Below are 17492 nucleotides of genomic sequence, written 5' to 3' on the forward strand. Positions count from 1 at the left end.
ATTTTAAAAAAAATAGAAAATGTATAAAAATATTTATTTGACAATTTTAACCTATTTAAATTCAGTATATTTGTTTTAAATCAATATAGTCCTAAATATATATATATATATATATGAAATTAAAATCAAATTAATTAATTGAGGGATTAAAAAATCATGAGACAGGCTTCACGTGGGCACCGTGAAGCTACTAATTCTCCGAAGCGCATAAAGACATAAAGCCAGCGCACTCGAGATATCCCATCGACCAATGCCTTGACCCACCTCGCCAACTAATGGGCTGTATGTGGACCTCGTCGCGGGACCCATGAAATGATCGTTTCTTTATCAGTGGGTGAAAAAATTAGTAGCACTTTGTGGGTCGGAATTTTGTGTCTGCGAACAAGATCCCGGAGATCGTATCAAATAATATAATTTTGCTTTTTTTGCTGTCCCCACCACTAGAAATTAAAAATACGATTCCGTCCTTATCTGATGCCTTAAGGGGAAAATTTATGTTTTTTTACCCAAGTTTTTTTTATCAACAAGTTTCACTTCAATCCCTATAATTTGAGAAATAATAGCTCATTGTCTTTTCCCGCGTCCATTTGTAGCAATAAACTTAATTAACCAAAAGGAAAATTTTCATAAATTCAATCTCTTTCTCTCCATTCTCATAGTAAACATGATTTGAATCTACAATAGCCTCCGCGGGCTAGCTCGTATGGTTCTTATATGAGAGCTGTCATGATAAAATATGAGAGTCAATTTTTAACAGATGCTAAATGCCTCAGTAATTGTCTCACTCTTTTATACAGTGGATTATTATCTTCCTTCTAAATTATTTGAAACAGTACTACTGAAAGGATCATCAAGATGAGAGTATCACCTTTTATCACAATGGATTAAATCAATAATAACACTGTGTAAGCTAAGTGAAATGAATTTTAAGAGTTTAAGATTAATTTTATAATAAAATTTATAAAGAAATTAAATTTGAAAATGTAAATTTCATATCCTCTACTTTGAAAATGTAAAACTCTATTTTTGCCATTCTAACAAAAGTTGTTCATGTCCAAATTTCAGCCATGAAACTAATTCCATTCCGTTCCTCCCTAACGTCTTGGGACGTAATTAGAGTGGGAGAATTTACCTCAACTCTCAAGCCTTTCCGCGGAAGTAAACAGGTCTATTTTGAAAATTAAAAGCGTGAATGTGGAAATTATGATAACTTTTAGGGGCCAATGCAAAGCTTTCCGCTAAATATAATGAGATTTATTGGGGCAAAATACAATAATTTCGCCTCGATTTAATCCGAAGCAATCGAGGCGGAGGAGCGATGAAGAGGCCTTCGATCGAGGTTTCCGGCGACGGCGGCGGCGAACTTCTCCTCGACGAGGATAACAACAAGAGGTCCAGATCCGGCGGCGGGTACATCGAAGCGGTGGCTCCGGAGGAAGAGGGACCTCCAGCCGTGGCGGAGCTCGGGGAGGACCTGGTGCTCGAGGTCCTGAAGCGGGCGGACGCGTGGACTCTGGGGAGGGCCGCGTGCGTGAGCCGGAGGTGGCGGAGGCTGGCGGAGGATGAGGGGCTCTGGGAGGCGGTGTGCACCCGCGACTGGGTCAAGGTGCCCTGCGGCAAGCAGCAGCTCCGCTCGGTGGTGCTCGCGCTCGGAGGATTCCGCCGCCTTCACTCGCTTTACATCCTCCCATTCCTCGCCCCCTCCGCCCGCCGGCCTGGCTCCGGTTCCCTCGCTCTCGCCCTCCAGTCGCCGGTGTCTGGGCGGCCGCGCCATCAGCCCCGGTGGGGCAAGGACGAGGTCCAGCTCTCGCTGTCTCTCCTCTCCATCGGTTTCTTCGAGAAGATGAATCCCAACAACAGCACTCGCCGCCTCGGCGGCGGGTGACGCCGGATAATAGACCAGCAAATCCAGTCGCCGCCGCCGCCGCTTCCTCCATAAACCCCTCCCACTTTTCAGTGTCTTAGCCTCTGTTATTGCTCTAAAAATCCAATTTTTATCAGTTGTTGTCACTGCTTTGTTAAAAGTGCTACCTTCTTCAGTGTAAATGCAAATCTTTCAGCAAGAAATTGTCTGCTTTGTTTTCTTTGCTTAGATTCTGGGACAACGCCACTGATCAGAGGAATAAGAATTGTTGAGCATCGGGATCGGGTTAACGCTCGTTCCTGAGACGAAGACGACAGAACAAGGGAAAGGGTAAGGGTAAGGGTAAGGGCCAAAGAATGCCCACAAGGTGTTTGTTTTGGGTCATTGCGAGTAATTTTTTATTCTTTTTCAAGTCATTTTCCATTCCCATCCTTCACTTGTCGTATCTGCTCGCCTCCCATTAAGACACAAATTCCAGGCTAAAAATTGAAAGATCGATATTTTTTTTTAATTTAACAAAATATTAAAGATGTTTTAGTTTTTTAAATATTTTAATTTGGTTCAAACTGTTACACAACATATAGAATCCATTTGCATCGATCTAGAATCAGCGTTGGAAGTTTGAAATGCCCGCTCGATGATCTTCCTTCAAACACCAAGAACAGAGCTCATTTTGATCGAGTCCTTTCAAAACAGTAAACACTGATTAGTTCCAGTTACAGCAATATTTATATATATTATACTTTTTTCATACATAAAATACACTTGATTAATCGAGTTTCTTTTCACTCGAACACATGCAGAGATTGCCGAATTCTGTAGATATAATCGATAACGAGTTATTTCTTGGGAGGTGCATGCAGCATGTTATATGATACGTATCCTGACGGCGTTCCGGTGGCCGGAGATCTATGCTGCGGCGGCCAACTCGGCTTCCGCTTCCACAGCTCGCACTTGTCCAACCGACACGGCACGTGGAGGAAGGGCGGTGGGCAGTGTAGCTTCGGTGTCCACAGGAATCGCAGGCACTCCTCCCGCGGGCGTTGCTCCGGCAGCCACTTGATGCAGTTCATCCTCACGTCGATCACCCCCACCGCCGACTGGTTCTTTACCAACTCCCAGCACGCAGGCGCCAGCGAGGTGAAGTAGTTCCCGGACAGCGACAAATTCACCAAATTGCCTTCCCCTGTTTTCGCCAGCCGGCACACCGCGTCCGGCACCTCGCCGTAGAGCAGGTTCTTGGCGAGGTTGAGCTGCTCCACCTTGCGCAGGCACCCGAACGCCCAAGGGATCGTCCCGGTGAGGTAGTTATCCCCGGCGTCGAACACGGTGACGTTCCCCAGAAGCCCGATCTCGGCAGGGAGGCAGCCAGAGAGCTTGTTTCCCAAGAAGAGAACCTCCAGCAAGGTGTTCGACATATTGCCGATGGAGCGCGGGATCGGGCCGGTGAAGCCGTTGTAGGCCAGCGTGAGGAACTCCACCGGCGAGCTCCCGAGGGTCTCCGGGAGCGGCTGGTTGAAGAGGTTGTTATTGAGGAACAAGGCGTCGAGGCCGAAGGTGAAGATGGCAGGGGCGACGCTGCCGACGAAGCGGTTGAAGCGGATGTCGAGGAAGGAAAGATTGGCGAGCGGAAGGAGGGCGGCGGGGAAGGCGCCGGAGTGGTCATTGTTGCTGAGGTCGAGCTCATAGAAGAAGGGGAGGCCAGTGAGGTCGGGAACCGGCCCGGAGAAGTTGTTAGAGTTAGCATGAAAGATCGCGAGATCTGGGAGCTGGTCGAGGAAGCCGACGAGAGTGGGGGCGCATAGGCGGAAGCCGTTGAAGTCGACGGAGGCGATGGTGGGAGTCTCCGGCGAGTTGGGGGGCGCCTCACAGTAGAAGCCTTGGTAGGTGGCGCAGGGGCGGAAGCCGACCCAGGAGGCCGTCACGTTCTGGGGGTCGCTGGTGATGGTGAGCTTGAATTGCTGGATGACGAGGTAGGCGAGGTACTGCTTGCGATTGAGGAACCAATCCGGGTCCGGGTTGAGGATGGAGTAGGAAGGCGCCGGCGCCGGCGCCGGAGCTTCGCATCCGCACTGGTCAGGTTGAGCATGCGACAGGAGGAGGAAGGGAGAGAGCAGGGCGAGCAACAGCAACATGACACTTAACGTAATGCGGTTGGTGGCCATGGCGTGCCTGCCAAGTGTTCGGCACAATGCGGCTGATGGTGGAGGTGGCGATATGGTGGCGCAGGCAGTGCAGGAAGACAACTAATTTATAGACCGACGACTCGACGAGTAATGATTACAGGACGCGATTTCTACCGAGGCTCCATAGATTCTCCCAACAGTCAACACTGAACTGTGCAGAACTTTCAGTAAACTAAGTCAAAACAACAGAGGTAAAAAGTTGGGACCATTGCTGTGCATCTCAAGCTACACTCCAAAGCATGCGAGGAGAGGTGGGGGTGGCTAGTGATGTCCCACTCACAAAGGCCTTGCCTTCATCTTTTCAATAGTGGCATTTGGATTGGAAGATGAATATACATACAAATAAGCTTCTTCTATTGCGGCCTTGCTTTTCCTAACAATTCCCACTCGGTGGGCTGCTCTGTGGGGGTCTCTAGCAAGCTAAGCGTTGAAGCTTTCAGTGCGTTTACACTTGCATTAATTAAGCTAGAGCTGGTTCGACGATGCTGGGAATGTGGAAGGGAGGGTGCCCTGAGTTTCTGGTCCAGGAGCACGATGGTTGAGTTGAAGAAGAAAGCGGTTTGGACTTTGGTGGTGGGCTCTACCAAGTCCCTTTTTTTCTTTAAAAAGTAAAGTAACCAATAATGGAATGTACGGTCTAACGGTTCGGGTTCGGATCAATAAATCTGATGATCCGGTTCGAGTTTGACGATTTCGCCACGATCGTCTTCCCAACTCGCTGCCCTGATTCACCGCCGGTGTCGAAGACCTCCGTTCGTCCTCCTCGACTCAGCTTCGTTCGTTGCATCTCTCGCGGGTTTGCTCTAACTCATAAACCTAACTTAACTGTCTTCCTCTTTATGCCCTATCGTTACTGGCAAGCATCTTTGATTTCTCCTAGTTTTATCGTGTTTTGTTTCTGATAAACTGTTAGGCATTGCAATTTGCCTTCTTAGTTTGTGATTTCGCATTGAGAAGCTTTGTCGGTTTGCGTTGTTTTGGTGTGAAACTTTTGAGCGTTGTTTTAGGGTAACAAACAATAAGGGTCGGTACTCGGGTTTGCCCTTACCCTGCTAGGTTATAGTCCAAAAGTTTTCTTTTTCATATGTATCTTATATTAGTGTTTACATTTTGATTTCGTGACAAGAATTTCAAGGTTGCGTTGGATAGGTTTTGGGTCTACCCCACCTGATCCAACCTCATAATGACAATGCCATTGCTTTAATATTTATTGTTAGTAAATTTCTTTCCGTCTAGCAATCTTGCTCCTATTTATGTATTTCAACCGCTAACTAGTAGGTTGATAGATGATCATCTTAGTAGTGATTTCGCTTATCAATTGGCATTTAGATGATATAAGTTCATTAAGTGCTAAGTTAGACGGTAAGTTATTGCTGACGTAGAATAGAGCTGTTGTTATATACATTTCTAAAGAGGAAAGTTGGAGTATTTGATAAAATGAAGAAGATTCAAACATATTATGTTATTGTTGCCTTTGCTAACATGGGAATAGCTTCTTAGAGTGTTTATGATTATCTAATTGGTAATTCTGGTAACCTTTTGTTGCACCCTGGAATTTTGTTTCAGGTTGCTTGCTGAGGCTGGTCTTTGTAAACATGGTTGAGCTTCTTTTTGAAGACATCTTTACTTTGACAAGAGTAGATCCAGATGGTAAAAAGTTCGATAAAGGTACGCTACATGCTCTCATGTTATGTCTTATGTTTTATGGCTTGTGAGATTCATGTTTTAATTGAACTACTGCCAGGAATGCTTTATTTATTTTGAACTATGGACAGTGAGAAAAACCATGTTTTATGACTTGTGAGATTCATGTCTTATGCTGAATATTTGTAACAAGAACTGGAGGTGGTACTTTGTGTCATGAATTCAATGCGCATAATTAGTTGGTATTGTTATGTTAGATAATGGTTTGTTCTGTTGGCAATTGTGGTTGTTGGTTGGAATCTTTGTGTATTTGGTGCAGAATTAAATGGCTATAAAATCTGTATAGCAAACTCTTATAATATCAGTCTAGAAGATGCAAAAGCTTCCAGGTGAAGTGGAGTGAAATATGTTGAGGTTTTATTTGCTTCAAGCATTGTCAAAGCTCCTTTACCATAACAATGCTATGCCTATTTCCCTAAATCTTAAAGCTTGGTCTGATAAGTTCCATATAATAATGCCCTTTTGTGCATGGATTTCAATTCCCACATATTAAATTCCTTCATACTTCTTTGAAGGTTCCCAAGGCACCCTTTTTAATTAGCCCGTCCCTTGCTTTTGGAAGCTTGGCCACTGTTTTTTTTGTTTGGCTACACAATCCTTCCTACTTATATATGAAAATTTCTAATTTTCAACTTTCAAGTATATGATTTGGAAATTAATATTTGTATGGCAAAGGAGATTGGATGATGGCTGATTAGTATTAGTGTATTGGATTATACATAAACTTTGTGATTTTAGCATACTAGCATGATATTGAACTAATACTCCAGACTCATCATATTGGGTATGCCTCTTAGATCTTATCCCTCTATTGAATTATACACAATATTATATTGCTAGTCATATTCAAATCTTTTAAATAGATATTTTTTTCATCTTCCATTGTCTGTTACCTCTTTAATTCTAATCAATTTGCCTTGTCTAAGTATAGTTGTTTATTGGTTGTCTTCAAACATGGCTGTACCATTATAATGTATTTTTTGTCATTTTGCCATCTATTGGGGCAGATCTAATTGCACCCAAATGAAAGTTTTTCTTTTTTAAAAAACTTTTTTCGGCTAATTCCACATGCCATTTTAGAATTTTGACAATTTTTTACACCTATTATTTTCCAATTGCACAACACTCCATTTAATAAAATATGGCAGATTGTAGTCTTATAAAATGTTTCCTTTTAAGAAAATGTAGCCACATAGGTTCATATACTTAACTCAACATGACACATTTGAATATTCATAATATTTTCATGGGACTATTGTGCGTCTATAGTTGTGAAGAAGGTTATTGCATACTTTCATGCTAGTTTGACATTGCCTTAAGCTTTAGTTTAACGGTTTAATGGTTCCTCGTTCCAATTTGCAAGGAAACTTGTGTCATGCTAACTTTATTTTCACTGCATGCGAGAAGTTTATTCAACTGTAGCATTTTTACGTAGATTCTCTTTCATTGTTTAGCATATACCTGATATTGTTTTATTCATCATTAACTTGCAAGACAATATTATAGTGCCTTGTCATGAAGTGTTTTAAATCAATTCATAAGGTGTCATCTAATAATATGATAGATTTAGAATAACAACTCCAATTACGTGATTGTTAGACAAATCAATGATTGTTACAGCATGTATCTATGAAAGTTATATTCAATGGCTCAATTTTTTATTTCAAATTGGTTATGTTCTGTAATAGTGGTACTTTGATCTAACATGAAGCAACAAACCTTTGTTGTAGTTTCTCGGATAGAAGCACGCAGTGAGCAGTTTGATATGTTCATGCATCTAGATGTGAACACTGAAATTTATCCACTTCACGCTGGAGATAAATTCACAATGGTTTTATCTCCAACACTCAATTTGGATGGAACCCCTGACACTGGCTACTTTATGCAGGTATCTCTTTTGTTTGTCAGTTTTATTTAATTGATCTTTTAAATTTTATCAAGAAGGTGATTTAGGCCCCAGATAATATAGCTGTTTTCTCTTGTTTTTCTTTTCCATCTTCTCTTTTCTTCATCCTCCAATTTGCCACCATATCATTCATTGGAACGTCAAAATGCTGCCGAATTTTTCCGTTCTAGTCAAAAATTAAAACTTTAGCATAGCTCTAGATTTTGAACCTTAATATTTATCTCTTCCTTTTTTTTTTCAGGTTACAGTAGTCTTTAAATTGATTCTTGCTAAGTTTACATTTTATTATACAATTGTTGGGTCAATTGGTTTTATCCTCAGGGTAACAGAAAGTCACTTGCAGACAAATTTGAGTATGTGATGCATGGAAAGCTGTACAAAATTTCAGAGGAGGCTTCTGTCGGACATAATGTTAAAGTGTATGTTCTTATTTTTGTATTTTTTTTCTTTTTCTAGAAATATTGTTCTTTCTTTTTTATTTAGTCATAACCAAACGCATAGGTAGGGGAAAGTTTCCTTTAAGTCTCTACGACTTTCCCATTGTTGGATGATAGCAGGAAACCACCATGAACGTGAGCTGATATTGAGATAGCCCCACATTAGCCACTTGTAAAAATTATTTCAAACGACTGGGTTGTACACTTAGATTCACAACCATCTCAGGATATTTGTACCTGACTCCTTGCAAGCTGCAAGTAACATAGGTTTTGTGTTTAGCTGGAACCCATTGGATCATTCACTTCAGCTTCATTTATTAGGCCAAATATTATTCTGGCTCATCTGGTGGTGGAATGTTGTAAATCAAGTGGCTTGCTGAGCAAATTCACCACAATGTCTCTCAATTTCTGGCATTGCTCAACTTTAATAACAAAATAATACGTCTAATGTTAACAAGACTAAAATGCATACGGAAACATTGACCAAGTTATGCACTAGATTTGTCTTATAGCTCAGGCCAAATATTATTCTGGCTCATCTGGTGGTGGAATGTTGTAAATCAAGTGGCTTGCTGAGCAAATTCACCACAATGTCTCTCAATTTCTGGCATTGTTCAACTTTAATAACAAAATAATACGTCTAATGTTAACAAGACTAAAATGCATATGGAAACATTGTCCAGGTTATGCACTAGATTTGTCTTATAGCTCAGTGTGCTTCATGCGGTTCTCATGGCTTTCTTTTACTATCGTCTTTCTGCAGAGAAATATATGCCTCATTCGGAGGACTACTGATGATGCTCAAGGGTGACCCCTCCAATGCAGCTCAATTTGAGTTGGACCAGAGACTCTTTCTTTTGATAAGAAAAGTGTAATTTATATGTTTATCAACTAGAACTACTCTTCATCTTGAGGCTAGATAATGACTTGGCTTTTGAAAACATGGAAAGTTATGGAGGCTACTTGTTTCTTTGGATTCTGGATGATGTGAGCTTGGAATTTTTTGTATTATGAAACTAATTTTCTGGCAAGTCTCGTTAAAATTCATCTCAATTTATTGTGAATATAAAATAATGATGTTTTATGTTGAAGATATTGACTTGATAGTTCCTGTACCTTACATTAGCATTTTGTAAAATTTTATATTAATCGATGTATTTGATTGGGAGGGGAAAAATTTATATGTGTGATATTAAAGCACAGCTGGTTTTTATTAAAAAAAATTTATCAAAGAAATATGTAACATATATACAATATGTTTTTCTGTACCAAATTTGACATTAAAAAGATGAGGTTTATTTCTTTCATTAGAATTCAACAAATTGTGAAATACTAAATTAATACAAAAGGTGATAATAACTCTTTTATGTTTTTTTTTTTTATCATTCAAGCCTGTTTTATTCAAGTTGTTTTCACATTTAAGAGTATCTTTGTTTAGAAAAAAAAAAATGAAAGGGATTTGATTTAGCCATTTAAGATAGGAGAATAAACCATATTCCAATACTAATTATTCGATCTGAATTATTGCTTAAAATTTAGCGATTATCTTGCCAACCGAAGGGATGCCATGTCACCTTTGGACCCACCAATTCTACCAATCAAACGTCCGGTAGTTCTCTGAGACCAAGAACCGGTTGATTTACTCTCTCCCACATTCGCGCCGTCATTCGTCGGCCGTCGGGGGTTCTCTTGGTGAACAAGTCAGGATCCCCTGCAATTTCCATTTCATATCCAGGGCGTTGGGTCCATCCGTCGTCGAAGACAAAACGCAACCTGTCCCATCCAACGGTTCTGATGTGAGTTCCAGTTATAATAATTGGGCTGTTTGCAGCGGATCGAGGGGCCGTGTCCATATCTTCTAATTGGATCCACTAATAAGATCATGTTGCTCTCGGCGCCGTTCTCCGGCTTCGTCGGTGCGTCTTCTTCCTCCTCTTGTTAGGGTTTCACTCTCCCCTCACTCAAAGCACCGCCATTCCTACTACTCTCCCCTTTTCGAGATCGATTTCTGCCTGAAACCTAATCTTCGTGTACGCTTCTATGATGCCCATGGATGGCTCCGGAGGCGACGGCGGCGGTACTTCAAAGCCGGATGTGACAGCGACGACGGCGAACCCTGGACTTAGCGGTGGCTCTCCTCCCCCGTTCCTCAGCAAGACATACGACATGGTGGATGACCCGGCGACGGATGCGATCGTGTCGTGGGGGCCGGCCGACAACAGTTTTGTAGTGTGGAATACAGCAGAGTTCGCCAGGGTTCTTCTCCCCAAGTTGTTCAAGCATAATAACTTCTCCAGCTTCGTCCGTCAGCTTAATACCTATGTATGCCTCTTTCATTAATCGTTCCTGTTTTGTTCTCCACATACTTAAGACTGTAGTAGATCTTGTTCTTGATTTCTTGTCAGTGGCTTGTTTTTGGTTCGATTGGTAGAATAAGAGGGAAATAGTTGTTGGAAGGTTCTTAGAAAAAAAAAGGAATCTCACAGTCTGAGTTGGGGATGATACGATTTAGAGATGGTTTTAAAGTGTTGGTCCTCTGTGTATCTTACTGCGTGAATACATATCGAACACACATGAACAACTCAATAACTTTATAAAGTGGAAATTGAACATGCTCTCATCCTCTGACATATGGATGAAAAGTTTGTGTTTTTTGCTGTCACAAGTTTAGTTTGTCAAGTTGGGAATATATCCATAAGTTTCTCATTGTCTGACTTCGGTGTTGAGATTTTACATGTTTTTTCTGCCCAAGTATCCATACTTGTTCGAGCGGGCATTTATTAGGGGGTGTTTGGTTCAAGGAACCCTCTTGGATTTGTGAGGATATAGGGGCACAAATAGTGTGTGACTCGTTAGATTGAACATTTCATACATTTACATGTGCATCTAATTTCCTTATGGTATCAAAGAGGTCAGAAAATGGTTGAATGATTGCTATGGAAGGAGGTGGTAATCCTTCTTCTGCTGATTGGAAATGTTCAATTGAAATATTCAAACTAAAACAACTTTCTAAATTTTATGTGTACATGAACAAAACAAAATATTCCTGCTATACCTTTCATTTATCCTAGTCTCTGTATATCTACCAAAGATACATATGATAATATGGAGTTCTTTGTTAATTATATATTGTACCATGGATTGGCTAAAATATAAACCTTTATAATTAATATGAATTATTTAGCAAAAATCGAGGTATGAAATCTTGCAATATGTAGATATCAGCTAGTGATAGCTATTTGTGTCTTGATAAACTTGATGGACCACTATTGTATTATTTGGATCTGTAAAGTCATGACACAGTTATATTATTTGGACTGTGCTTAAGTAGGTGCCAACTTTTCCATTGGAACACTTATTCTTTCGGAGCTGAGGGTTCAATGGTGCTCATGTCAGCCTAGTTTTGACTTTGGCATTCAATTATTTTTCATTGATGTGATCCTAGATACCATAAAGGTTACAATCTTAGCTGGATAATGCTATTAGACAATCATATTGGTTGAAACTAACAAAAAATCATCTTGTCATTCATCCTCTAGCATCATGAACAAATTTACCATCTCAATTAATTTAAGTATAATCTAGCAGGTTGATGTCAACAATTTTCTTGCAATGCTAGTAGTGCAAATATATTGGCTCTTCATTCAGTTTCAGGACATTTAACTCGAGCTTGGAATGTCGTTTTAGCTAACCTTCTCAGAGTTTGTTTGACTAGGGCACCAAAATGGAAAACTTGGACACATGAACCCTTCCTTTAGCTCTTGCAACAAGTTGGGCATTATTGGGTCAAGTTGCCTGGAGGTTTGGATTGAGTGTTCAATTATGCTGACAATTTAGGGATAATGAGGAGAGTAGAGAGTTCATGGAGGTTAATATAGGTTATAATAATATGACTGGGAAATGTAGCACTATCGGGCAATGTAGCACTTGGCACCAGTCAGTATTATGCCTGCTATGTGATTCCTACTGCGCTGCCTTTACAGGGTACACATTGTTTATGCACCCAAAATTGGGTGGTTCATGCATTATTCCTTGGCTAGCCAATGAAGACTTGCTGTACTAGGCAATACTATCCATTATTTAAAACCAAGCTTAATAGTCATATTATCCCACACAAACGTTCATTCTGTCATCTTTGACACACTGGGGGGATCATCTTATATAACTAATCAGTTAAAGCATGACTACTATAGTCATGGCATTACAATTTAAGAATTTCAAATAGACTCATTAAGTTGCATCAATCATACATCACTTTGCCCTTGTTGACTTGACTTTTGTAGGAGATAAATTGGACTGTCAACACAGTTAATCAGTTCAAAAAGTGAAATGTTCCTGAAAAGATGACTAATCAGTCAAAGCATTGGCATTACAATCCAAGCCCTATAAATAGATTCACCCAGCACTATCAGCTGTACTAAAATTTCTGCTAGTTGCCTTGACTTAGTTTTGGAGGTGATAACATGCCACACTGAGGTTATCGTCCACTAATGCCCAGTTTACTTGGAGGTGCGGAAAGGAAAACTGAGGAAAGTTTTCCTTTGCATGCATGCATCCGCTGTTTACTTTGTTAAACTTTTATGAGAGGAGAGAAAACTAATCCATCCGCCAAATATTGGTCCCCTCAAAATTAATAAGAAAAAAGACATAAATGTCCTCTTTCCTCTTTGTCCTACATGGTGACAACAAACATGGCGATATTGGCCACCACGACGAGCGACACAACCCAGGGCGTCAACTCCCGCTCCTCCGAGGCGCCGGCGTCGTAGTAAAACGGCGCAGTGTAGTTCGGGCCGACGTGGCGACCATTGGCGGCGGCCCCCGTGCTCTTCCCGTCGGCTGCTCCCTCTCGACGTCGGAGCTGGGCATGGCCGGATCTACCCCTGCGGGTCGCAAGAGCCGGCTTCGAAACCAGAAGAGGGGAGACGAGAACAAATCGAAAGAAAGCTTCGCTGGAGAGGAGGAAGAAACGAAATGGGCATTTTAGACCATTTTATTTTCTTTCCTTCATCAGGGTAAACTGGCTTTACGGATCAGGGAAAGGATGGATTTTATTCACTTTCCCTTCCCTTTCCTTATCCCTAGGTTTATTTCATCCATCCATCATCCACTCTTTCAAGTAAACTGGCCCTAAAGGATGTGCGTCATGCAAGTTCGATGAGACTGAGTCACCTCATTTGAAGGTCTTATCTGACAGCTCACAGTTAGGGAGAGGCCTAGGTTAGACTATAGGTTTGGATTGGGCAATCACAGTTAGCCCAGTTTTTTTTTCCTCTGACATCATTTGCCATCTATGCATTCTGTCTCAGCAAGAAATGTTTGGTCAGCTCCAAATGTCATGGTAATCGAATCAATTAAGTGGAAGGTGGGATATAGAGATACAAAAAGAAAAAATCTGTTGATGTAATGAAAAGTTTGATGCAGTTAATTTTAGTAATAGTGGTGATATGACTTTGCATATGGGGGAGTAAGATTCATGTAACCTCCCCACTTAGTTGGGGGAACAAACTACCTTTTGACGATGAGGATTGACCAAATACAGATTATTATTATTATTATTATTATTATTGAAAACGAGTAGAGACTTAGAAAAATAAAGTTTTTACGTGAACAGAAATGTATAAAATTTATACCTAAATAATTTATGCTTAGAATTATTATATTTTCTTATGATGTTATATTACCTGTTGGGTTACTTGAAAAATCTTGGTGAGAGGCAAGGAGGTTTTAATCTTTTAGCCTGTAGTACTATGGCCATTTTCAAATCTAATGGAATTCTTCTGGATTTTCCTTAAGTCTATCTGTGAGATCTATTCTTGGAGTGACCTTCAGTGCTGACTGACACCACATTCTGCACAATGATATGGCACCAATAAGGTTTCATTCCTCAGGAGATCAATATAGCCTAGCTTGGAACAAACCTTTAGACCTTGCTTTAGTGCTATTCTAAATTCTGGCCATGCTCCACATGAATGCTTTCATGTCTCTATGCGACCATCAAGGCTATTAGTAACTGGTAACCTTTGTCAAATAACAAATCTCACGTGTATTCTTAATGTTATTATGTTTACTCGTAGGATGGAAGTATAAGGAAATTGGAATTGTTTGAGGGAAGGGAAAGAAAAAGAAATGGAATTTATTACCTTGTAATCTATTTCATCTATCTTGTTTACTTGAATGGATCCAAATGAAAAAAAAATACTCTCACTTATTTGTGATTATTGAATGCTTAAATTTCTAACAAACCTTTAGACCTTGCTTTAGTGTTATTCTAAATTCTGGTCATGCTCCAAATGAATGTTTTCATGTCTCTATGCGACCGTCAAGGCTATTAGTAACTGGTAACCTTTGTCAAATAACAAATCTCACGTGTATTCTTAATGTTATTATGTTTACTTGTAGGATGGAAGTATAAGGAAATTGAAGTTGTTTAAGGAAAGGGAAAGAAAAAGAAATGGAATTTATTACCTTTTAATCTATCTCATCTATCTTGTTTACTTGAATAGATCCAAATGAAAAAATAATCTCACTTATTTGTCATTATAGAATGCTTAAATTCCATTTTGCTTGATTTGGATGGAAATAAAATTAGAAAAATTGGATGGAATTAATTTCTTCCTTTCTTCTTCCTTCTATTCAAGCAAGATGAATTGATAAGTTTGTTTTTTCAGTTTTCTTTTCCCTCACACTTCCATCCTAGTAAAGACAGCACGAGAGCTTGACACTTCCATCTTTGTCAGGCTAACTTACACCTTGACACTTCTAATGGTGCACATTGTCTTTCCTGTCGATTCATTACATTTACATTTGGGGCTTGCAAAGAGTCTTGGTATTTAGAGGTTCAGATGGTTGGATCCTAGGCGGGGCACCCCTATGTTTCTCATATAGAATGGAGAATGGTTGTTATCTGTGTTTGCTTGAAATAGTTTATGCATCTAATGAACCACCTTTATAATTGACTAGTTGGTTCCAACTGCGTGCAGGGTTTCAGAAAAGTTGATCCTGATCGATGGGAGTTTGCTAATGAAGGTTTCTTGAGAGGGCAAAAGCATTTGCTGAAAACAATTAGTAGGAGAAAATCAAGTCAGTCACATAACCAGCAGCAGCAGCCGCAAACACAGAATACTATTGAGGTGGGGAAATTTGGTTTGGAGGAAGAGATTGAGAGGCTCAAGAGAGACAAGAATGTCCTGATGCAGGAACTGGTCAGGCTGAGGCAACAACAGCAAAGTACTGATCAGCAGCTAAACACCTTGGGCCAGCACCTCCAAGGCATGGAACATCGCCAGCAACAGATGATGTCATTCTTAGCAAAGGCCATGCAAAGCCCTGGTTTCTTAGCCCAGTTTGTATCACAAAATGACAGCAATCGACGCATTGTTGGAGTAAACAAGAAGCGGAGATTGCCTAGGCAAGACAAGCTGGATGGCCAAAGCGATGTGAAGGATGGCCAGATAGTTAAATACGAGCCCTTGATAAATGCAGCAGCAAAAGCAATGGTGATGCAGATTCTAAAATTTGACAAGTCGCCTAGATTGGAATCTTTTGGCAATACCCCGAACTACTTGATTGAGAATTTTTCATCTCCTCCTGAAGGTTTTAATAGCAGAAGTCCGGTAAAGCGAATAACTGGAGTTACTCTGTCTGAAGTCCCTACAAATTCATGTGATCCATCTTTGCCCACAACCTCTGGGTATCCAGCAACGTCCTCATTGTCCATGCCATCTGATATTCATTCTTCTAATGCAGCAACTACTGTGCCAACTGCGACGCCTAGTTCGAATCTTCCACAAATTCAGGCCACGATGCTAAATGGATTCAATCAGAGCCATGCAGGACCGAATGGCGGAAGTGTTCCTATGAATCCTATTCCAGACTTCATGAATGAGTTGCTAGAAATTGAGACCGATAAGTTTGCTCCTGATGCTGACGTTGCTATAACAGATGATGCTGAGGAGCTTCCAAGCATCAACGATCCTTTCTGGGAGCAGTTCTTTGCAGCCAGCCCACTCGTGGGAGATGCTGAAGAGGTTGATTCGAGCATGCATGAACCTGGTGATGCAAGAACAGAATTAGGGAACCACTGGGATGGCCCTCATAACATGGCTTACCTCACAGAGCAGATGGGGAATCTTGCCTCACACACACAGGTAATGCCTGAGATCGTGCACCAGAATCTGGCTTTCTCGAGTACAGACTAATGATAGGAATGGTTGGACGCCACTGGAGTAACAATCATGATCATATAACCGCTTTAGTTGAGTAAAAGATCATGCAGCAATTGGCAATCAACTTTCAGATACTTTTTAACTGCCAAAGAATACTCTGCAAAAAATATAAACTCTTTTTTTCTTGCATTCAACTTGGTTCGGTGTTCTTAACATAGTGTAAAATGATGATGAACAGCTTTTGGTTTGTCCCTGACCTATATTTTTGCTAGAAAATTACAACTCTAGTTATGAGAGAAGAAGACTCCGTTGAATCGTTCTTCTTGCTTTATTGAATCAATTAGTTTTTTTATATATAATTGAATATCCAGGTCTAATGAGTTGATTAATTTTCGGATGGACAGTTCATTTTTACATTCGGCTTACTAAGTAAATTTGAAAGTGCTCGTGGTTATCCCCGATCAGTGTCTTTAAATTTATCATTTTATGAGAGAAAATGTCCTATAATATAACGTAATTGGGATTTAAATTTTAAGTGCCTAGTTAACTGTTGGACTATCTGTCCGTTCTACCAAATTGCAGCTCTGGGGACTTGGAATCAATTAGTTTGTTTTTGATGCTATCGAGAAGGAATGCTAGAACATTATTATTATTATTATTATTATTATTATTATTTCCATTTTATTGATTTGACCAATATTACTCTGTCACATATCATTTTGTCCTTTAAACTATAAAGAAAAATGAGATTCACTATTGAATTAAATATATTTCAATAGAAGCCCATGCAAATCTCATTCATTCATTCATGTGGAAAAAAAACAATAAATCATTTCGCTCTACACTTACTTTTTTAAAAAAAAAAATCTTTTAGAGTTTCAAAATATTCTGTAAAAAATTCTGTAAGTCATGAATGCTATTGATTTTTGATAATAACGACACGAAGAACCAGGGCTTTTGCATTAATTTAGAAAAAAACGACGAACTCTACGATTAAGTTCGCCATCGACAATATCATTATTATTACAAAAACATCAAGCTCAACGTGATCAGATCAGAATTAAGTCAGAATATTGGCGGCGGAGGGGCGGCGATTAGTAGTATTACTCTTCCGGACGTCCTCAAAGCTCCAATCCCTCCTCATGCCTCTGCTGCGCACCAGCCGCGGCGTCTCCTCTTCCGACATCTCCTCCTCCAGCAACGCGCTCCCGGTGCTCCACATCCTCC

At 40.3% G+C, this 17492-nt stretch overlaps 4 protein-coding genes across 4 annotated transcripts; 3 read left to right on the top strand and 1 right to left on the bottom strand.

The window, feature by feature from the left end:
* The first annotated feature begins 1287 nt into the window (after positions 1 to 1287).
* On the top strand, positions 1288 to 2092 carry LOC141841703 (F-box protein GID2-like). Its single transcript, XM_074729887.1, has one exon. It carries the CDS (start codon positions 1319 to 1321, stop codon positions 1883 to 1885), a length of 567 nt encoding a protein of 188 aa, XP_074585988.1. The 5' UTR covers positions 1288 to 1318; the 3' UTR covers positions 1886 to 2092.
* Positions 2093 to 2629: 537 nt separating this feature from the next.
* On the bottom strand, positions 2630 to 4056 carry LOC141841702 (uncharacterized protein At4g06744-like). Its single transcript, XM_074729886.1, has one exon. It carries the CDS (start codon positions 4027 to 4029, stop codon positions 2704 to 2706), a length of 1326 nt encoding a protein of 441 aa, XP_074585987.1. The 5' UTR covers positions 4030 to 4056; the 3' UTR covers positions 2630 to 2703.
* A 643-nt stretch (positions 4057 to 4699) lies between these two features.
* Positions 4700 to 9118, top strand: LOC141842035 (DNA-directed RNA polymerases II, IV and V subunit 8B-like). The gene is made up of 5 exons (XM_074730251.1): positions 4700 to 4846; positions 5617 to 5718; positions 7485 to 7642; positions 7982 to 8079; positions 8861 to 9118. The coding sequence occupies exons 2-5, from the start codon at positions 5646 to 5648 to the stop codon at positions 8970 to 8972; spliced, it is 441 nt and encodes a 146-aa protein (XP_074586352.1). The 5' UTR covers positions 4700 to 4846; positions 5617 to 5645; the 3' UTR covers positions 8973 to 9118.
* Positions 9119 to 10008: 890 nt separating this feature from the next.
* LOC141841068 (heat stress transcription factor A-1-like) lies at positions 10009 to 16427 on the top strand. Its single transcript, XM_074729192.1, has 2 exons — positions 10009 to 10419; positions 15081 to 16427. The coding sequence occupies exons 1-2, from the start codon at positions 10138 to 10140 to the stop codon at positions 16296 to 16298; spliced, it is 1500 nt and encodes a 499-aa protein (XP_074585293.1). The 5' UTR covers positions 10009 to 10137; the 3' UTR covers positions 16299 to 16427.
* The last annotated feature ends 1065 nt before the right edge of the window (positions 16428 to 17492 follow it).

The sequence above is a fragment of the Curcuma longa genome, chromosome 11, assembly GCF_044706935.1.
Source record: "Curcuma longa cultivar G26 ecotype Majalengka, Jawa Barat chromosome 11, ITB_CL_G26_1.1, whole genome shotgun sequence".
Classification (NCBI taxonomy): domain Eukaryota; kingdom Viridiplantae; phylum Streptophyta; class Magnoliopsida; order Zingiberales; family Zingiberaceae; genus Curcuma; species Curcuma longa.

Excerpts from the sequence above, each read along its gene's own strand:
- LOC141841068 (XM_074729192.1), top strand. The coding sequence starts at position 10,138 with ATGATGCCCATGGATGGCTCCGGAGGCGACGGCGGCGGTACTTCAAAG. Across the intron at positions 10,420-15,080 it reads TCCGTCAGCTTAATACCTAT|GGTTTCAGAAAAGTTGATCC; the intron begins GTATGCCTCTTT and ends AACTGCGTGCAG.
- LOC141842035 (XM_074730251.1), top strand. The coding sequence starts at position 5,646 with ATGGTTGAGCTTCTTTTTGAAGACATCTTTACTTTGACAAGAGTAGAT. Across the intron at positions 5,719-7,484 it reads TGGTAAAAAGTTCGATAAAG|TTTCTCGGATAGAAGCACGC; the intron begins GTACGCTACATG and ends CCTTTGTTGTAG. Across the intron at positions 8,080-8,860 it reads GTCGGACATAATGTTAAAGT|AGAAATATATGCCTCATTCG; the intron begins GTATGTTCTTAT and ends GTCTTTCTGCAG.
- LOC141841703 (XM_074729887.1), top strand. The coding sequence starts at position 1,319 with ATGAAGAGGCCTTCGATCGAGGTTTCCGGCGACGGCGGCGGCGAACTT.
- LOC141841702 (XM_074729886.1), bottom strand. The coding sequence starts at position 4,029 with ATGGCCACCAACCGCATTACGTTAAGTGTCATGTTGCTGTTGCTCGCC.